Source organism: Cryptomeria japonica, chromosome 7 (assembly GCF_030272615.1).
Source record: "Cryptomeria japonica chromosome 7, Sugi_1.0, whole genome shotgun sequence".
In the NCBI taxonomy this organism is placed as follows: domain Eukaryota; kingdom Viridiplantae; phylum Streptophyta; class Pinopsida; order Cupressales; family Cupressaceae; genus Cryptomeria; species Cryptomeria japonica.
The window spans coordinates 854962905-854985437 of record NC_081411.1 but is presented as its reverse complement, the minus strand read 5'-3'; the positions used below and the strand labels follow the sequence as shown (position 1 = coordinate 854985437).

Here is a 22533-nt window from a genome sequence, read left to right as displayed (position 1 = left end):
TGATCTTCAAGGATAACCAGGATTTTGTAGGGATGTGTGATGGTTTTGGCCTAGGCAAATTCTGTTTCGGGTCAAATGGAGTTAATTCGTCAGAGTTTCCAGGTACTTACTATTTATAGTAAGTCAGTTTGGAAACAATGAGGGGAAATTTTTGGTGCGATTTTAGTCAACATCATTTTGGTGCATTTATTCATTCGCCTGGATTGCATTTTTATGAAGGAATTAATTCTTCAGGCAAAAAATCAAAAGTTTCTAAAGTTAAATTTAATTATTTAACTTAAAGCATTATTTAATGCTGAAGCTAACGTTTTAAAAGGAAATATTAAAAGTACACTTTCTTTGAGGAGACATCAGGGGAAAATGTTATTTTATTCTGTTTCCCATTTATCCCATATTGATAGTGCTTTGGAATGCATGCCAAAAAGAAGTGATAAATAGAAGCATTTAATGCTGGAAACTTATCTTGGGAATTGTGTTATGTTGAGGATTGGTTTTCTGGAGATATCTGGAGATTGTGTTTTCAGGCATTGGAGGACAAAATCCCTCTCTTGCAACACTCTCCACGCCTGTGAAAGATCAGGCCTGGGAGGTCAAAAAACCAAATTTGATTAAAAAGTTATCTCAGTTGGAGCAGAGAGTACGACTGGGTATGGACAGGTATATTTCAGATTATTTTATGTCTAGTCTTGTTAGTAATCTGCAGTAGAAGAAAGTACGACAAGAAATGTGGTAGTTTTGGCTTAGTTAACAGCAGGAAGTTGGAACATTACCTCCAGCTCGAGCTTATTTGGCTGCTGGATGTGCGAACTGTTATTGCTGGTGAGTTGTTTGAATGTAGGCGATTTAATTTATAGTTGTTGGGCGTAACTCTAATTCACTATTGTTTGATGTGATTCCCCTTTTGATTGGACGTTAAAATTACTTTGGCTGGGCATATGTTGGGTTTGCTGGACGTTAAAAATTCAGACCATTACTGAATGTATGCCAACTGTTCGAAGTAATACCAACAGCAGGGTTGATAGAGAAATATCGAGCAGATAGGGCAGCCTATTACAGTGATATCAGAGCTCTAAGACCTCCCAACCTGTGAGGGTTAATGAATGAAAGAGAAAGGAGATATTATCAGCGAGAACTGAGAAAAGAGTTCAGGGATGAATCCCACCGAAACTGCGGATACTAAGTAGGGAGGATCGTCCACCTCTGTAATGGCTGATGGCTGAGAACCGAACTCCACTGGAATTCATACAAACAAAGAGAAAATACCAAACTCGCCTACCAACACAAATGACAGACTCGGCCATAAATATGGGCTCCAGGAACTTTCCCGAAGGGTTACAAACGGGCCGACACGACCAAACTAAGACTTGACTAATCTAATTAAATAAAGGGCCGGAAAGATTTGTTATTACATTTAAGGCCTTACAATAAAGTATTTAAATTTATTATTTAATTATATTGGGGAAATCACAAAATAACAGGGGAGAGTTGGTATGGGGTGGCTCAGTTAAGCTCCTAGTCGGCACCAATAATTATGCTGAATATGTGGCACTTCTTGGCAGCATAAAACTAGGTATGGGGAAAAACCTTCGACGGATTGATACCCCTTAATGTGATTCGTGTTGTTATCTTTGGCAAAGTATCGAGCTGGAAATTCAATATGTGGCTGATGGGAATCAGTGAGATCTTAGGCAGAGTGGATTACTCAATCAAGCACATATTTTGAGAGGCAAATCAAGAAGTAGATCTCCTATAAAATCATGCAATTGATCACGGATGTGAATCTATCACATTAAATGATATTCCTGCTTGGAATGGCTTTAGTCTTTGTGACGACATCCTCCATATGCTGGACGCCTCCATTACAAATATCGGTTTTGCAGACACATGGTGCTCGCATGAGTAGTAACTTAGAATTCTTTTTGCTATGCAAGATCTGTAGGGACATTCGGTTTGTCCTGCCTATATAATGGAATGCCATAGTTAACATGGCAATTGTGTTGCAGAGCTCGGGTAATGAGTATGGCGGATTTCTCTGAGTCGAATCGTGAGGAGATGGAGTTTGTCATCATCCTAGAGTGCGAATGCGATTGTTTATAGGCGTCCGTTGGTGATTAGCTGAAAGAGATTTTTTGTGTTAGTGGCGAGGTTGAGGATGTCATCTGCAAGATCATCGGCAACAAAATGTTTGCATGGACTCCATGCACACAATGTGAAGCTATTGGAGAAGTTGTGTACACCATCGCCAGGACAATAGGGGATCACGACATTAGAGAGGGGGTTGTCTATCGATTGGTAAGCGCATGTATCTAAGTAAAGTGTAATAATATTCACGATGAATAATTATTTACATCAACAATAATTCCTAGACATCTGAAACCACTCTCAAACATCTTGCCAATATATAACATTTCAATATGTCTTTTTTATTTCTTATAGTTAAATGTTATATTTCATGTATATATTCCGATGAAGAAAATGAAATTGACTTGAAAGAAAAATGAGATTTTTTTGGACGTATTTGGGCCTCTTTCTAACATAGCCTTTAAAAACCATAAGAATCTTTCGAGGATAATGAACATTAATTTTTGTAATTAATTATTTGTTATAGGTAAGTGTAAATTTCAGTTATATTCTCAAGTCTATATACAGTAATATATTTTCATGAAAAAAATAATGTAATAGAAATTATAGAATAATCATTCATTATTCGAACATAGACTCGTCGAATAATCTTAAAAAACTCGGCAAATTTTGGTGGCAATTCAATGACGTTATTACTCACCTCAACCAAAAACTCGCCGAGTTTTCGGGGAGTAGTACATATACTTCGGTGGACGTTTATACTAGAAAAGAATGTGGCCTGAAGTATATTCTAAAAGCTATCGTCTTTTAAACATTGATCATAATGTACTGCTGCTTTAAAGACTAGAAAAGAAATAGTGTGGGTGAAGTTTACTCTAAATTACAATAGTAACCATAATATCATTGTTCAAATGTTTGCTTTGACGTAAGAAAGAAAACATGCTTTCCTCCACTTTCTTTATTTTATGGGCCTGTTGATATATCGTGATTAATTTTTACTTCACATTTGCAGGTCTCGTCAAATGCATTTCCATATGGAAATATTCAAGAAAGCGAGCGTGATTGTCACCCCTACAACAGGGTATATTTCATAAGCTTTCGTCATAAACATATCTGAAGACAAAAACTTGATTGATAATGTTAGTCAATTCAACATTTTCTTGTATGGATGAATAATAATTTCTACATCTCATTTATGAAAAATTAAAAGTAACCTGCCCAAAAATATGAAAACAGGGTTCATTCTTGAATGTTTTCCACTGTAATTGTCGACTGAACAAAATATTTGTGGCACTGATTTAAACATGGATAATGTGGGATTAAACGGATAGGATGTGATCTTTAATTAGAATAGTAGTCTTCGGATTTAAATAATATTGGTAAGAGGCGTTTTAAAATTGAATCACTTTGTGAAAGAGATAATCCATTGATCTTGAACTAAACTGGGCAGTAATTACCATATTATAGGTGGCAAATCAGAAGTAGAGGCAAAAAGTATGGTGAAAATAAAAGGAACAATCAAATTTTGTTTCTTAAAAAGCTATCTGCATGAAGATAAATAGCTTGACACTTACTTTATGTAAATTATATATTCAAATTCCTATGTAAAGTTTGTAAGAAATTCTGAGTGTTGAAGGTTTGTTTTAACAGTAGAACTGCATATCCAATACAAAAAGATGCTCTGAAATATGGAGAGATAGATTATGGCAACAGTGGTAAGTTGACTACTCGTTTTTTGTAGTTATTGGTGTCTAGCCATTAAGTGTTCTCAAAAGTTAGCTATTCTGGTTAAATGTTGATAGCTTCAGCATATCAAACTATATTTTGTGCAGATGATTGCACTCTTCTCTTCAGAATTTACTAATCAGTTTTCTTTGCTTTTTAGCTGAGCTGATGCGCTATCAGCTAGCTGGAAATTTCCTTGGGCTACCAGCAATAACCATTCCGGTTTGTTCAAACATTTCCGAAGCTTTCTTTTCATTAAAATAGATGCATTAATAATGCAGCTTTCTGAGTACATCGTGTGGGATTTTTATATTTCTCTCTCATTGTTCTGGTTAAACACGAGCATGGTAGAACCTCAGTTTTTTTGATGAAACACATTGTAAATGAATAATCTAATCATTTTTATAATTTCCTTTATTTGGAGTCTTTATTAGGTTGGATATGATGCATCTGGAATGCCCATTGGACTTCAATTTATTGGTCGCCCTTGGTCAGAAGCAACACTACTACGTCTGGCTTGTGCTACGGAGGTATTTCCATTATAATACCTGCAAGTCCCTTTTAGACCCTAATTATATTCCACCTTTGATCTTCAACATATAAACTATAAAATTTAAATATAGAAACAAAGATTTTCAGCTAATCAATTGTTCTTAATAATTAGAATTTCATTTTATTTTTAATTCGTAGATGCATTTATATTATTTATTTATACATTGTTTTTATAATAAAGTCAAATTATCTACAAAGAAGAGATTTTGTGAGCTTTTAAATAATCTTAGAGATTATTTGATATGAAAAAAATGTAAATTTCTTTAAAAAGGGTTAAGATAGAAAATCCATAACTAAAATAGAAACAAATTTTGAGATACACTAAGGTTAAATCAATGTCTTTTGTCCTTTAATGAACACATTCAAAATTAAAAAAGTAAAAAAAAATTATTTTACCAATATATTTGGTCACTATATAAGAGGATATGCGATTGAACAAGAAAACATTAGAAGCTGGAATAATGTTCATATTGAACAAGAAAACATTAGAAGCTGGAATAATGTTCATACTTCTATAGACATGCATAATCGTATGCAAAAAAGTTGTTGAGGATCTACAAAGATATCTTCAAAATTGTTTTTTCTAGTTGATACTAATAAATGTTGAATTTCATTACAATACTAGGATCACAAGAAGATGACCATGCACAATAATCATAGGGTGTGCTCGATTAACCACGAGCAATGATTCATATCATTGTTGCCCTCCCAACCATAGATGATATATACGGTTATTGCCTCCCCCGAGCACGAAATTATCTCTCTTTCTATATATATATCAAATATCTATATATATATCAAATATGAACAACAAGATGCTTTTACAATGATCAAGTACAAAGGCCAATGTGAATCGCTTCACTCCTTGAAGCTATATGCTCAAATCAATTTACAATGCACAGCTGTGTATGTAGTCCACACTGCATTAATGTATCCAACCTATGAAGAATGTGTTCTTTCAGCCAAGGAAGGATACGATCTGCCAAGTAGTGTATTCGCTCTCCCAAGAAATGATTTTGTTGATGATAATTTAATTTGATCTGAGATATATGAAAGTCGATCTGCTATGGAAGTTTGAATCTGTTGTGGATGATTAATAAACTTGCTGATGATAAACACTAACTGCATATAGGAAATCTTCCACATGATTGGAGTATGTTCCAAAATTCATCAAATGAAAAAGGTAGTATCCCTCTTTTACACGCCACAGTGACTCTTCATGAAGAGTCAGCTTCTTCAAGGGCAACGTGATCCTTCATCGAGGGGTGGCGGACAATATCAATAAGGGGACGTGTCTAACCATGGGTGACGGGTGTGTGTCTTAACCGATGCTTAGTTAAGGACTTAAAAACAAAACCGCTTCATAATGTATATTACACGCTTTCTCTAGAGCATACACGGGTTCATGATTGTTTAAGGCTGATAGGCCAATTAGACAATCATGTTTGCTATGTCGGCCAAGGGAAGGATCCGACCATAGCTATAACTTTTAACAATAAAGATAAGATTTTGGGATTCTCATTTAACAAGAAATTGCAATACTTTATCGCTCGTAATTTAAATGGAAAAACTTTTGAAATTCAAAATTGATTCCAAAAAATAATTTCTTCTTATGAATAGTTATTCATAAAAAGATACCAATTTAGGATAATTTATCTAAAAGAGGTTTTCAAGTCCCTAATAGATGCATTTTATGTCAATCTTAAGAAGAAAATATTGATCATTTGTTTTTTCATTGCTCAAATTCAAAAAAGGATTTTGAAAAAATGTAGATTCATCAATAGATAATGTGTATATACTAAAAAAATTCATATAATGTTGGACTCTTATAAATTCATCCACGTGGCATGGGGATATGAAAAGAGAGAACCAATCATATATTGAAAGAAAAAATAAAAATTTCTTAGCAACTCAATCACTTTATATGTTTAATTTTAGAGAATTTTCAGTCATATAAAAAATCTTAAAAGTTGTTCAATCATATCAAAAACTATAATTATATAAAAAATTGGAACCATCGATATGAACTTAACATGTGTCGATAAGACAAGTAGATGTAGGAAATTTAAGGGATGATAGGGGAGAACTAATACAGTGTTATATTTCTTTTATTAGCTTGAAAACAAACAATGAAATCGAGGTGATAATTGTTAAATGGGCATAAATAGAGCTCTTAACAATAATATTTGAAAGATACAAAATGAAGGTGATTCAAAAGTGATTACTTATCTAATTCTAGAGTTGTCAATTTTTTTTGGAGTTAAAAACTATGTGAGAAATATAAAGAAAACTAAAACTCCCTTTCAATAGGTATCTATAAAGCAAACCTATATATAAGAGAAACAAGGTTTCTTATAATAGTACAAATGTGGTTGAATGAAGTTGTTTAATACTTGTGAATTGACTCCAATTTTCAATTCAAACTGCTATCGAAAATTATTTGCAATAAATTTTGTCAGTCTATATTAAAATTGTCCATAAAATTAGAATATAGTTTCTTCACAATTACACATATTACAATGGTATTTAGTTTGTAACCAAAAACTTATGTAAAGCTGGTGAAATGACTTGCAACTGTATTAGGGCATATAGATTTTGGCAAGAAAAGTTTCCAAATTTGGATGTTTGACTAGGCATGAAAGACGTTGCTTTCACAAAGAGAACATGTAGGTTTCTATTGGTAAATAAGGGTTTCACTTCTTTAAGAATGGTCACATCAATGGAAGAAGGCCATTATGTTTATAACGAACAAAAGTGGATAATTCAAAAATTTGGAAGGACACTTGGTATCAAGAATGAGTTGGAAAATTTTGAGGACAATTTTGGTTATCGAAGGAGATAGAGTCTTGACTAGAAGAATCTTTTGAGGGTATCGATAACCAAAGGTTCATTTGTGGCAAACTAAATTCCACCAAATTCAAAATCAATATTAAGCAATTCCTCTTTCTTTGAATTCATGTTAACTCTTTCCAACTGTAACTTACCTTAGGGATTGTGCCTTCTTCAACAAGTGGCTAGTTGATTGGTTGGCAAGGGCTTAAGTCCAAAAATTGAGTAAATCCAATTAGGGGAAGGAGGTAAAAAATAAATCGTTTAGAGGTTTTTTTATGGTAAAATGTCCATCCATAGAAAGGAAAAAAGAAATCTTGAATAAAGAATTGTTAATGATGGAAGGGGTTAGTTTCTACATCAAAGATTGGGTCTCAAACTTTAACTCAATTAATCACAAAGTATTTGACACTCCAGTGTGGTTCATGTTTTTTGCAATCTCCCAATTGCATGCTAGCATCTCGAAACCTAAAGGTGATAGGGGACGAGATCAAAACTTGTATTAAATTGGATGATCAAATAGTAGTGGCGACTTTGGAATGTATGCAATAATTTGTGTTTCCATAAGACTTGGTTCACCCTTGTTGGAGGAACTTGAAATAAGAATGGAGATAGGAATTTGGAGACAAAAAGTGGAGGTGAATTGTTCTTAGTGTGGGTTGTGTTTTTTGCTGGGTCATTCTAGGTCTCAAAATGCAAAAGAGAATGAAAACCAAAATTAGCAAAAAAGGTTTTAGATCTAGTGAAGGCTTTGAAACACTTTGTCTATAAAGAGTGTGATGAGGATGACATTGTTAGTTCTCATAACCAAAACTTCATACAAACAAGGATCGAGTATGTTACAACATTTGGGAACCAAAGGTGTAGGAGATAGAGGAAGTGTTGGGGCAGAAAGGAGTGCTAAAAGAATCAAAAGTACAAAGGAGACATTTGTGTTTAGGTTAGGGTGTTGGGAAGTTTGCAAGTAAGGATAAGAAAAAGTGGGGAGGAGGAGGTAATCTGCACAAAACTTGCAATTGGTAATGTTAACATCTCTATTATAGAGGAAATTCAATGCATCAATATCTCAAGTGATTTCTCAATTCTAAGGTAGATATTTTAAGGAAGAATATTGTGATTGTGAAATTTTCATTGGTATATGGCCTTTTTGGATAGGTTTAGGAAGTGGATTGAGCAAAACTCGGGTGGAGTGCAAGCCTAACATTAGTTACTTGGCCTTAGGTTTCCTATTAATTATTTTCCAATTTGATTTTGAAAGACACAATATTTTAAGAGGCGGACCTCGATTTATGGAGAATGTTTCTTGGCCTCAGAGTTCCTACAAATTATCTTCCAATCTTAATGTGAAAGGGACAATATCTTGAGAAGTGGATCCCTAGTTTATGGGGAATGGAAGCTTCTATATGAGGGCATGGTCATTGTGTTTTAGTTCTCATATGAAACTAATTAAGGAGGCAACACATTGGATTAGATTTTAGAAACTATTGCATGAGGTTTGGACATAGTAAATCTTCAAATTCACTGGTAATTCATTGGGGGAGTATGTTCAAAGTGCGAATTCTACAAGAACTAGGCATTCGGCCACCTATGCTAGGATTTGTGACAAATAGGATTTGAGTAAACCTATTAGGCATACTCTATTGTTATCTTCAATTTTAGGTTATCAAATTAAGGAGAATCATTATGATTACCTGTTCATTTTATGTTTTAGGTGTATGCAAATTTATCACTTTGCTAGGACATTTGAAAAGGCCAATAAAAGGATGCTTGTGGTCACTAGTACATTTGGGGCTAATTTTCGATGGTCGTTTGTTGAAATTGCGACTACATATCGTCCTTGACGATGCCTTTGAACATCAGCATTACGACGACACCATGGACTCAACCGATGGCGGGCATGATCACTCTTCCAATCAAAAAAGTCATCAAACATACAACATCCTCGTCGGATGTTTGTTTAGATTGTGTTGGAATTTGGATTGAAGTCTGAAACTTTGCACCGACGAGAATGTTGTTGGTCTAACGGTTTTGTTGTCGGTCCATTAATATGCATCAACGATCGTCCTCCATGGAAGTGTCGTCAGACATGCAACATCCTTGTCGGATGTTTGTTTAGTTGGGGTGTGAATTTCGACGGAATCTTGAAACTTTGCATCGACGAGAATGTTATTGGGCCGACGATTCCATCGTCGGTGGAAAGTTTAATTGCCATCGTAATTCCGATGGAAATTTTTTTTTAAAAAAATTATTATTATTTAGACGTAAAGCACACCTCATTGATATGTATAGCGAAAGATGTTCTATCCCCATCAGCTACCAATAGGGGGCATATGTTTCAAGCTAATATGATCAGGCACACCATGGTTGAGATGGTCCAACTCCTAAGAGGACTGTATGAACCACTGAGTACTGGTAAACCTATTAAAAATGGTGTTGATAGGGAATTAGCTAACCCAAATACAAGAGCCTTTAAAACCAATCATGGAGATGAAATGACTTTATCTTCCTTATCTAAGTTAGTTGTTCTTGGGAGCCACAAAAATTTATCTACTATATATATACATGAAATGAATTTATCTACTATATATAAACATTTCTTATAAGTATATCCCAAATTGATAATCTCATATAAAGTGTCATCCTATGTCAATACATGACATATACCTATTGAATGACATGTATATATCTCATACTAAGTAGTCACTTGTTATTATATATTCAACATATATTCAAAGACGATAATCATGCATTCCGGACTACATGAATATCCTCTTTAATAAAATAAATCACATGTACAAGGTTATTGGGTTGATCGAGTCCAATAACAAAGTACAATAGGTAAAGATAGTACTAAAAATAATATTACTAGCATCTTAAAAAAAAACAGAAATGCATTATGACCACCCACAAAACACTTGATATAAAGTAGTTCCAACCTTTCTTTTGTTTAAGTAACTAGGTATTTGAATTTAAATTTTGGTATAAAAAAATAAAATTTTAAAGGTCATCTCTCCCCCTGTATATTTCAACATGCCCACATGTTTACTCCTAAAAAAATTTCAACTCATTTAGATATCTTATTTTCTTTTTATGAAATTGATCTTGGGACCTACGGGTTATGGGCCCATAATATACTTAAGTGAAGTTAGCATAAACCATATCAATTATGTTCAATTACATCAATCTCCACTTGGAGTGTTTAATATACATATCATGAATGATTACAATGCTTATTTCAATATACATTTAAATTACAACTTGCAAGAATAGATGAAAGAGAAAGTACATGTGTTGAGGGAGGTGGAAGTGCTCTCTGAGGTGATCACGAATTGACTCCATCGGTCCCCAACGATGGTTTGCAATGCCACCCGACCACGTGGAACCCTTAGGTCCACCCCATCGTGCTTGTGGAGATAGTTCGAAATAGTCAATCAAAGTGAAGTAGGGTGATGATAGGCTCACACATGCCATTCACGATGCATACATGACACAAGTAATGGAACAATACAGTGCAACATCAATAGAGAAGGATGATACCGAGTCATGAATCCACATAGGGTCACTACTTTATAAATACACGGCATTAGATTCTAGAGTGCAGTGGAGGAAGTGTCATCGTATGTGCTCATTGGGACGCACAATATGGAACCAAGCATTCTCTCATATGGACGATAAGGACGATCGTGCAATCCTTGTGCTACATGAGCACGCATGTCTCTTCCGACAAGTCCCAACGCTCCATGTGCGGGTATGCCTTTCATCATATGCGCTCATGGGGATGCACCATATGGAACCAAGCATTCTCTCATATGGACGAGAAGGACGATCGTGCAATCCTTGTGCTACATGAGCAGGCATGACTCTTCTGACAAGTCCCAACGTTCTTGTGTGGGCATGCCTTTTATCGTATGTGCTCATGGGGATGCACCATATGGAACCAAGCATTCTCTCATACAGACGAGAACAATGATCACACAATCCCTGTGCTACATGAGTGGGCATGTCTCTTTGCACAAGTCCCAACGCTCCATGTCCAGGCTTGCCTTTCATTGTATTTGCCCCTGGGAATGCACCATATGGAACCAAGCATTCTCTCATACAGACAAGAACGACGATCACACAATCCCTATGCTACATGAGCAGGTATGTCTCTTTGCACAAGTCCCAACGCTACATGTGCGGGCATGCCTTTCATTGTATGTCCTCTTGCAAACTGACCATATGGAACCAAGCATTCTCTCATGTGAACACGAACAACGATCACATAATCCTTGTGTGAGTGGGCATGCCTCTTCGCACAAGTCCCAACGCTCCATGTGCGAGCATGCCTTCCTAAAACACCCTTGGTGTCGTGATAGCACTCAAGGCATGCTCAAGGAACCAATTGTCTTCTTATTTGTTTTAACCCAAGTCTATTGTTATGTTATCACTTGATTACAAAATTCCCCAAACACGAATGCCAAGCGTACCACTTTCAGACAAGGGACACGAGTGGGATCCACTTCCTAGACGCACTCTAGGACTAAGCTCATGCCATATCTAAATGGAAGACATCTCAAATACATCAAATTGTCTCAATTGCAAAATGTCATTTTCATACATAAGCAAGACATACTCAATTGGGCACAACACCAAAAGAATGAATCCCAATTGATCCCTTATCAAAATTCACATATATGTTATCATGATTCCATAATACGATATCATCTCAAAATCATCATATACCACTTTTCGATAATTCCCAAGTTTGGACCAAAAACCACTCATGAGGCCAATTACCATTGATGAATGAATGAATGAAGGATTTTAATGACGTCCACGAGACTAAATAGTCTATGGGACCAAAACAAACACCCTTAACTGATGGACCTCAAAAAACTTGAAATTTCAAAGTGCATAAAATGAAAATTCAAGAATAGCCTTTTGATTCTAATCAACTCAACAATACAATACTCCTTTGATTTGTCTTTTCATATATACTTGTAATTTCCAAATTTGGTTCATACAAATCATATAATCATCCAAATGGAGAGATTTAAATTGGAAGAATACTTTAATTCAGTCAACAATTCAATTGAAAAACAAAGGAGGAATTTGAGTTCCTACCTCAAACATGACCAAATGTTCAAATTGACAATGCAATTGAACATAATTGAGATGAGACATGAGTTTCTTAAGTGAAGTTACCCATAAACTATGTACAATTGTTTGAATTCTTTTAGCGTAAACCACAATGAATCTACACCTATAGTCCAAAGTAATCTAGTGAGGCATGCTATCTAAAATCCAAAATCATAGTATTGGATCCAAGAGTATAGCACAAAAATTCAGTTATAGCAATTTGTTATACATAATATATCAAAGCAATTTGAAAAATATGTTTTATGTTTATATGTATTTATTCAAATAATTGATCTTTTGTCATTGAAATATAAGGATATATACCACTTTATTACTATTGAAAATTACTCACTGAGAATTAAAACAAAATAAATCTAGGATATGGAACAAAATTTTTTTAAGGTTTGACAATGGATGTATCCCTCAAATCAATCACAAAATTAACTATATAGATCAATATCTTACTTGAAATCGTATAGGGAAAGCTTATTGATTGACAATGAACATGCTACCTTAGGATGAGCTTAGATATGAATTTGGAGTTATCAAAGGAATGTTAACAACATGTATCGGACCTCTGGGATAGCAGCATAGAGAAAGGGGAATATAAGATAGGTGAGAGTGAAATGCCTTGGATGGAATGTTGGAAGAGATGTGTGGGACCCCTGCACACCCCATAGAAGCATTTAGAAGCCATAAAAAAGTGTCATAGACCAAATATTAATGACTGTCCTAAGGGTACCAATTGTGACAATCACAAGTTTACCAGTGATACTGCCTGCTCAAACATCTCTTCAAATATTAATGACTGTCCTAAGGGTACCAATGTTGACAATCACAAGGGTACCAAATATTAATGACTGTCCTAAGAGTATACCCTTACACTAGTATGCACAAACCTTGGTGTCACAACAGTGTTGGTGTGGCCTTAGGCCAATGGTGGTTGACTGTTACAATTAGGACAATGATCTCAAACACAATTTACAGTGTTTAAAACTCCAATGTCCAAATCTACTTGTATATGTTTTCACAAAACAATTAACAACCCAACCATAGTTATTAATAGTATTTCCCCATAAAATGCATGCAAAAGGTATCATCTTTGATAGGATAACTGACTTGCATTTAGTAAGAGACCTCAATGAGTGGAGTTTCATGTTGAAAAGAGTACTTGCAATAAAGATATTGAAATCAACGAGATATTATTCATTCAAAAATCCACAAGGAAGATCTAATATTTATGAATGAAATTGCAAATCAATCTAGGTTACATGTTTGATATCTTACTTATATCATGGCAACATAAAATGTATATATGCACTCAATATACCTCTTTGCTTGTTTATTTGAGAATGTTGCTAGGAATTAATAGGTGAATGATAGATTGATCTACACATGAATCACTTGTACTTTCCCGATACTTTCATTCCTTGGTCAAGGTCGTGTACCCCCTAACACTTGAAGATTGTTTCCACCCCCATGATTACTTGAAGTCCATGCTCAAATCACACTAAATGACAATAGCTAGTACAAAATAGTGACCATAGCCAAGGAAGCCCAAATTTACTCATACTCAACATAATAAGAAATAACTAAATCATTTGGACCATTATTCATAACATAACCTTTTTTTCACATCATGGAAGGCTAAAATTACAAGGATCACGCTTCTTTGAAGGAGGCATTGTTTAGAGCCACCAAACTATCAACAAGAGTAGAAGCTATTAGGCTCATACAATTTTAGGACATATAAAGAGTTGAATAGGAAGCGAGAAAAAAAAAACGATTTTTTTTTGAAATATAATCTTCACAATTTTGTCATCACGAGTGCAAACAATCCAGTGAGGAGGACAAAGTTGAATAGTGTGATGAGGATGAGAGCCATCCAATCTAGGAGGCATGATATGAGACTCTTTCTGAACCAATGTTAAGGGCTATTATGTTTTCAAGCTTCTTTTAAATCCTCACTTTTTGTTGTCACATAATGAGGTAGAAGAGGCAGATCCAAAGTCTTAGAATGAGGTCGATATATATATATATATATATATATATATATATATATATATATATATATATGGATGGTAATATATGAAAGGATATTTGAAAGATATATGAAGGCCATGGTAGAGGAGAATAATTACTTCACACTAAGTGAAGTTATAGAGGTACTTGTCATGGATGTAAAGTGGGGAGTGTAAAGGAGTCTTTGGATACATGAAGAACATTAAGGAGAAAAGGTTAGTTATATCAAGAAAAAGTAAAGAAAAAGGGAAGTGATAAAGAAGCGATGAAGAAAATAGGGAAGAAAGTGAAGAAATAAAGAGGGAGATCTAATTTATTTTGGTATGTGGCCTCTACTACTATTTTTCTTGTTGAATGATTTTTCAATATTTTGAGAAGACTACAAACAATACATATGAATACATGCAAGGCATGAATCATAAATGTAAACTATGAAGTAATACATAAATACACATAAGGTACAAGCATATATGAGAAAGGTTCTCATGGAGTGGACATGCTGAAGACACGTCGATCATGAAGCATACAATAGAGAGGTATTCATGGAATAGACATCTGAAAGCATCTCATTCATAACTCACAAGGATGAGGCTAAAGAAAATGACAAGTAATAAAAAAAACTTACAAGGATGAGGCATATTCATAACTTTTGCAGTCCCGCCATGGATATCAACACTAGAAGCAACTCATACTGTTAGTGTACATACAAGACAATATGGGAGTTCATTATACCCAAAAACTTGTGGTGGTGTTGTTCGTGTTGGCTTTGTTGGACCCTGCAATTAAGATTCAATATACATTATTCAATAAGATTAACCGTGCAACATAATGAAAGATTGAAAAGTCTGTTATCTTGTTTAGCTTCGCTTGGTTTCGAGAATAGTTTAATATTCTCTACTTAAAAGGGCCAACCACGTGAATGTGGAAAGTCATTTGGCCCCTCCTCCCCCCGGCCCCCCCCATCACTCTAAAATTCCATGTTAACATCTTATAACATTCATTCATTCATTCTTTCTACCATTAATAAAATATAACATACATTCATTCATTAATATCACAAAACGTTCAATAACACAACATTAATTAACACGCAACATTCATCAATATTAATTAACGCATATCATTCATAACCATTAATTTGCACATAGTTTCATTCATTAACACATAAAAATCAGTCATTATCAAATAAGATAGATTACAATCATTTATTTTTTTGTTTTTTCTTTGAAGCTATGAAAAAACTAAGTGGAACATCGGTTTCTTCATCATTTCCCCCCTTTGCGGTTGTTCCGCCCTCTGCTCATGATCTTGATGTATGCCTAGTTCTATACTAAGGACGAGGATACTGAAGCGAAAGGGGGTCCTCTGCAATAACAAAGAAATGGGTTAAATTCAAAACATTTTTTATTATTGTTACAAGTATTTCATTAATTTAGAAAACATAATTGTTGCGCTCTTTACCTGATGGAGCCACATCATTTTGTCTAGCCTCAACCTGAACATGTTGGACACCCTCTAGATCATCTAGAGTTGAAATACTAAAGGTTACATTAATGTTGAACACAAAATGCAATTATATTTGTTTAAAGGAATAACAATGGCCCTCTTTACTTGATTGGGGAACATCACGTTCCTAATGTTGTGTACCCAGATTATGCTCCACTTGGTCACCACCGACTACATGCTCTAAAATATTAACAAAAAAGGTTACATTAATTACTACACTAATAACAAATTAAGATGTTTAATTGTATTAATAACTACATAAATAAATTTGAATAGCAAATGAATACCTCCACTACTGGGATGCACATTCGGACCTTCATATGCAGGTGGTGTTTCACGATTAGTAGGCTACATTACAATTTCATGCACATTGTTATCATCGTTTGCTTATTTAAAACAAATATAGTCACTTTATGTTGGAACTCAACATTAATTAGATTATTGGTAAAGTATTCAATTTGAAACAATTTCCATTTAACATATTTATCTGTGTGACGGATGCACTCGAATATTGTGTATGCCCACTCAATTCTTGTAGCCAATTAGCCACAACTGTATAGTCTTGCTGGTAGGCAATTCTCTTGTCATCTTTTGTGGGCGCTCTATTGAATTTAGAGCATTGCATTTTTGCTTGGTATTGTGAATTTTGCTTGCATTGTTTGAAAAAAAAAAATCATTTGCAATTTATTAATATTTTGATGCAATATTTCATTTACATGAGATACTTACAATTCGTGTAGCAAGTTTCATATAACCACCAGAGCCGAGTTTGTGTTGCTCGTGTTTTTCTTGCTTGCCTTGGTTGCCTTGGACATGTCACTCAGTCTATGAAAAGTTTGAAATATGTTAGATTATATAAATATAAAGAGTAATTAATTAGTAATTACATTCTTAATAGTATCATGTACCTTTTTTATGTACCTTCTTTTGGCGTCTGTTGGTGTATTTCCTTTTTTCCTTTCAACTCTCTCCTTGGCATCCAAAAACAGGTCCTTCCACTCTCTCTGGAATCATGGGGGGACGCTCGTACTTTAGGTTCTTCTCTAAATGGGTCTTATATTGGTCCCTCACATATTTTAGATATGTGCCAGGTTTTTCAAGGAGCTTGGTTTTGTCAAATGTGTCAGTTCCAAACCACTCAACCATTTGGTTTGTCAATTCATCTTTTAACCTTTTTTCTTGGTCATTCCAACTTTTAAAGCAAAAACAAACTTGTTAGATTCATAAATGAACTGAAGCTACATTTATTATAGTTCAAGAAATGGATCAAAGGAAAACTATTGTGGCAATGATATGAAATCAAAATAGTGGATTACAGTTAGTTCACATATTATGTACTACCTTTTACGTATGGTGGGCCCAAATATCTGCAATGCAATGTCACTAAGATGTTTATAGAAAATATCATTTCTTGCAAAACATTCATGGTAGCATTAGTCCAAAACGAGTGATCATAAAGTAAATTACAATTAGACTATATATAATAATAATTTTAAAGTACTTGGAACTTTCTGTATCTTTAAGGGAATCATTTCTTTGTCGATCACCACCAATGTGGCCTGCAACGTTCCTGTATTAGCAATACGAGAAAATCCAAAAAATGGTGGTATGTTATCAATAGTGGTTGGCTGTGGCGCATCCTCATGTGCATCTCCTCTTGTAGAAAATGAATCCACTATGAATTGCCCCCAAGAAAGAACGCTTGAAGGGAAATAAACACATAACAGAAGATAGAGCAAAAAAGGGATCTACCAACAGTGGGCGGGCCAATAGGACGTGCACTAGAGGATGTCTACATGCTACGTGTTGCCGACATTGCAGTCGGCAATACAAGTGGGGCTAACGTCTGATGAGGCGACGACGACATTTGCACAAGAACATTAACAACACTTGAAGAATAATACATTAATTATATCAAACATTAAATATATGAAAAGTGCAAGAATTGTAAACAAGGATGAACGTTTATTATGAACATTGACAGTATCAAGTATGATGTGTTTTGGGTACTCAAAGTGATAAGCCAAGCAAGCGATAATCCAAGAAAATCGTCATCACCTGAAGTACTCGCAACACCCTAATCATGGCCACCACTTTCATGAGAGCGCATAAATTGTTGTAAAAACAACACGTACATATTTTGGTTAATGACATAAAAGAGAATAAAACATAAACCATTATTGAACTTTTGTTATAATTAAAGCTTTCATTATTGCTTACTTGCAAGTTTTTTGTTGTCTTAATCAATACTTGCACCCTCTCTCGTATCTCATCAATCATAGAATGCACAGCTACCAAAGCAACAATCTCTTTACTAATTTTTCTAAGAGGTTTTTTTATGAATTCCATAGGGTGTGGAATTTTCAAGGTCATCATCATTTAATCTTGTTGAGTCCACATCCCTAGAGAGGTGCTTAGGTACTGCAGCTCCCTTTCCCTTTCTCCAAACATCCATCTGTGTTAAGAATATCATTAACAATTACAAAATTAGTCTAAATCACTCCAAAAAAAAGAACATAATAATGTAACAGTTTGCTTCGATCTAATTTGTACAATTGCAATGAGGTTTAGTTGGTCGGTAGAAGTGTCGCGACCTACATCCCTGTCTGCGTTATGTGATGGATCCATGTTGCCTTGTGACAAAGAAAAAATTTAAAAAACGTAAGTGAAATTAAACCAATAGACTTAGCAAAAAAACTTCATAATAAAATGGTATATTGGATTTCTTTAATTGGAGGTTTGTTAATTTAAATGGTTTATAGTACGTACCACCCCTATGATATTAACTTTGTTTGTATCTATATGATTCAAATTGTAATCTATTAGAAGCTCTTCACCTGCAATTATTGATTTTATCGCACATACAAATACATGGTTTCTCTCGCGCGCCTCAAATATTCAATTGGGTTGTTTATTAGCTGACCCAGGTCATGTACTATTTATAAAACCTACAATATTCCTTGTTGCTTTTGGCCGACCATCAATGTGTACAACCACTCGTTTACTTTGATCATTATCTTTGTGTTGTATATAATTTGCTGATAGTGCATACGTACACATCCTTTTTTTATATCGAACAATTTGCATCCAATTATTGTAATTGTAACAAGGTCCGACAAACTCCATCAATTTAGCAACTTTGTTGTAATCGACCTTTATGCCATCCATGGAAAATAGGCCGAAACCATGTAACGACGAAGGTGCTATGCGATATATCCTATCGTTAACACAAAAATCGGTGTTTATTGGAGGAAGTTCCTTGGGCACCCATTATTTCTGTAGATGTTTGTACCTCAATGGCACCTCAATGTCGCCTTTAGCCTCATCATCATAAGAACATGACTCCCCTTGAGTAAGGAAATATTTCATGCGTTTATTGAATTTTCTTCTAATATTTTGACCTCGTGTTGATCTCCCTATTGTAGACCTACGACATGTCTTACTTTCATTTTCTATTCCTGCATTGCCCCCACTCGAGGAAGACACATATGATAAATACATATTTGTGGGTACCTGCACTCCATCACATGAGAGAGTTAATTGGTAATGAGAGAAATTTTGCAAATGAGGGTAATATTGATAAAGATGTCGGCCTTAAAGTTGATTTTGGGATTAAAATTTGAATAAGTCCAACTGGGGCCTCAAGTGTTGATAACCGTATTAGATTTGCTGCTAATGTTGAGGTTTGAAAAACTGAGGAAGTTTGTTTTCCAAGTAATTTTTAAAAAATAAACTGTTTCTATAGGGTGTATTGACTAGTTATACCTATCCATCCATGAGACCATGCACGATCCTCGTCAAAGGGGTTCAGGTTCCTGCACTTGTAATTCAATTATCTTATGTTAGCTAAAAGTTACATAGTACACAACATGAACAACATGAACTTTGTAGACAAAAAGAGTATTAAATAATAAAAAGATGTTATCAAAATCATTGTAAATTTTTTAATTCCTTACCTTTACTTTATGTAGACTATGAAGGATCCTCAACTAAATGGACTATACCTGAAATAAACACCATCAATTGAGCATCATAAGCATTACATTTGTAAGTTGATAAACAATAAATACATATGTATCATAAGCATCACATGATGTATGATCATATATGTAATTGAGCATCATAATTAGCATCACATATGTGTCATCATAAGCATGTAATCCATCACATATGTATCATAAATCACCATCCATCACATAGGTAATAAACAATCGACATTTTATAAATAAACACAAAGTTCAAAAAATGTCACATGTATCATCATAAACATGTAATCAATCACATATGTATAAACAATCCAAATTCCATAAATAAACACAGTTTTAAAAATGTCACATAAATAGTTTCTCTCTCTATCTCCATCTCCATATTAAAAGATGCATCATGAATTAATTATGTAATGGCATTAGTATTCAAAACATAATGAATTAATTATGTAAAAAAAATTCTATCAAGAAATCAATATTAAATAGATAATATATTGATCGCATACCTCATACTTTTCATTCATCATCATGACCATCATCATCATCATCATCATCATCACCACTACCACCACCACCACCATCATCTTCGTCATCGTCATCACCACACCATCACCATCACCATCATCATCATCATCATCAACTTCTTCTTCATCATCATCAAGAAACTGTCGATCCTGATCATCATCTACTTCATCTTCTACATCTTCGGTATCTTCTTCTTCCATCACATTATACTTTATCGACCTTCCTCTTGGATCTTGTCTAACCACAAATGACCAACTCGGTTTATGTGGAACTTCCGAGTAAAATATCTGCTCACATTTGCTTGAAAGAACATAAGGCTCATCCCCAACTGGTTCAAATGACCTTGCATTAACCATTGTAAAACCATTATCATGTTCAATAACAATTCTATCAAGAGCATTATTATTCAATCGTAACCTGTACCATTTGACGACGAACAAAACTAATTTGAAGGAATTAAAGTCAGTCAAATATATCATCCAAAATGCCATAGTATCGATTTTGAGACTGTTGAGGATGTATGTCATTTCTCGATGAACTATTTGTTACCTCAAAGACTGCAGTGATGCCGAAATCACAAGTTTTCTCCATGTCATTCAACTTTTTTATGTGAAATTTATGACCATTGCAGCACATAGCGTTGTGGTGTTTGACCTGTGATATGTGAAACATGTAAAATTTATTGCATTGTGAATTGATAAACATATGGGTGATTAATAAATTTATACGTACTTGTTTATCTCTTAAACCATATGCTAAATCAATTTTCTTTTGCGTAACATTGGAATCTCCATTACGATGAGCTTCTTTAACCAAGGAAGGCACACCTTCCCATGTTATTGTACGACTAGAATGTTGACAATGTTCAACCCATACCGTCATCCAATCAAGATTGTTTGCAATATACAAATTTAGTGCATCCCACTCTCGACCAACTGTACAAAATATAAATAGACGTCTTAAATAGTGCATCCCCGTCAAGTACTCCCCTTCGAATTTATTAATGGGGTTGGGATCTCAAATGCGATCCACGTGGATCTTTGCTGCAAACTTAAGAAGATATTCAAAAATGTACACCATATTCTGGTATATCATATATTCCTCCACCATAGAACCCTCAGGATGTGCTCTTTGTCCAACCAAAGCCTTCAAAAATTTCAAGTGCCTCTCAACCATCCACATTGACCTAGCGTGTACAGGTCCACACAATTCAATCTCCTCAACTTGATGTATGAGGTAGTGTTCGTGTATTGAAAAAAGTTGGAGGTAGACACTTTTGCATTTCACACATTATATAAGGAATTTTTCTCTTCCAATATTTTATATCTTCTTTATGGATTTCTTTACATGACAACTACCGACAAGATATTCAAGATGCAAAAAAAAATATTACATCACAAGTAAAACAAATCGCAAATATAATATCCATACAACGAACTGAACAAATATCACTACTTACCTCATGTATTTTCCAAAATCATATATGGCTTGCTTGACATTATTGTCGAAGTCGTCAGGGAGAGATAGAGGTAGAACGTACTGCAACAATTATAAAATTATTTTTTCATTTTTTTCTAACATAATGCAATGAAAAGTACACGCGCAGTACTTAGATACATAGTAAAAACACATTAACATGAATTACCTTAATGAAGGTATGTCAATCATGCGTTTTCATCCCTGACCCAAATTCACTTTTCTTTGATATGAGATTGTTTATGTTTGCAGCAAATCCTGTGGGAAATTGAATTTTTCGTATGACTTCTTTTATAGCATTGCTTTGTTGGTTCGTTAATAACCAAGGAAGCTCGCTTATATAATATCTGGTCTCCATGGCTATTTGATTGAATGACATTTATCATTGCATGATTGGAATCCTGAATCTCACCACTTTTTTTGACAGTTTTTTCTTTGTCACGCCTTCCATCCAATATTTTCCATAATGTCTTTGTCATATTCTTTCCAAATATGCATAGTATCAAACAAATGCACAATTTGTAACTACTTGTAGTAGGACAACCTACTAAATTGTTGGGGATAACTTTTTAGTCTCTTAGGAAGGTGGTCATTTGTGCCTTCACGATCATCAATCACATCATCAGTAAACAAAACAAAATAGAAAATATGTTTTATGACAAACCATTAGATGGAATGACATTACCTTGACGATTAATTCTATTATATT

The 22533-nt window shown here is 34.4% G+C and overlaps 1 protein-coding gene across 2 annotated transcripts in view; it reads left to right on the top strand.

Annotated features, from left to right (window-relative positions):
• The window catches only part of LOC131028940 (fatty acid amide hydrolase), a 176558-nt gene that overhangs the window by 140655 nt on the left and 13370 nt on the right, over positions 1–22533 (top strand). The window contains exons 16-20 of one of the 2 annotated variants that reach the window (XM_057959318.2): positions 3095–3163; positions 3733–3797; positions 3968–4029; positions 4242–4337; positions 5020–5049. In XM_057959318.2, coding sequence (XP_057815301.2) covers positions 3095–3163; positions 3733–3797; positions 3968–4029; positions 4242–4337; positions 5020–5034 — 307 coding nt within the window. In that variant the 3' untranslated portion in view covers positions 5035–5049. Of the gene's footprint in view, positions 1–3094; positions 3164–3732; positions 3798–3967; positions 4030–4241; positions 4338–5019; positions 5050–22533 lie in introns of those variants that run through there. The other variant, XM_057959317.2, reaches the window with a different exon arrangement.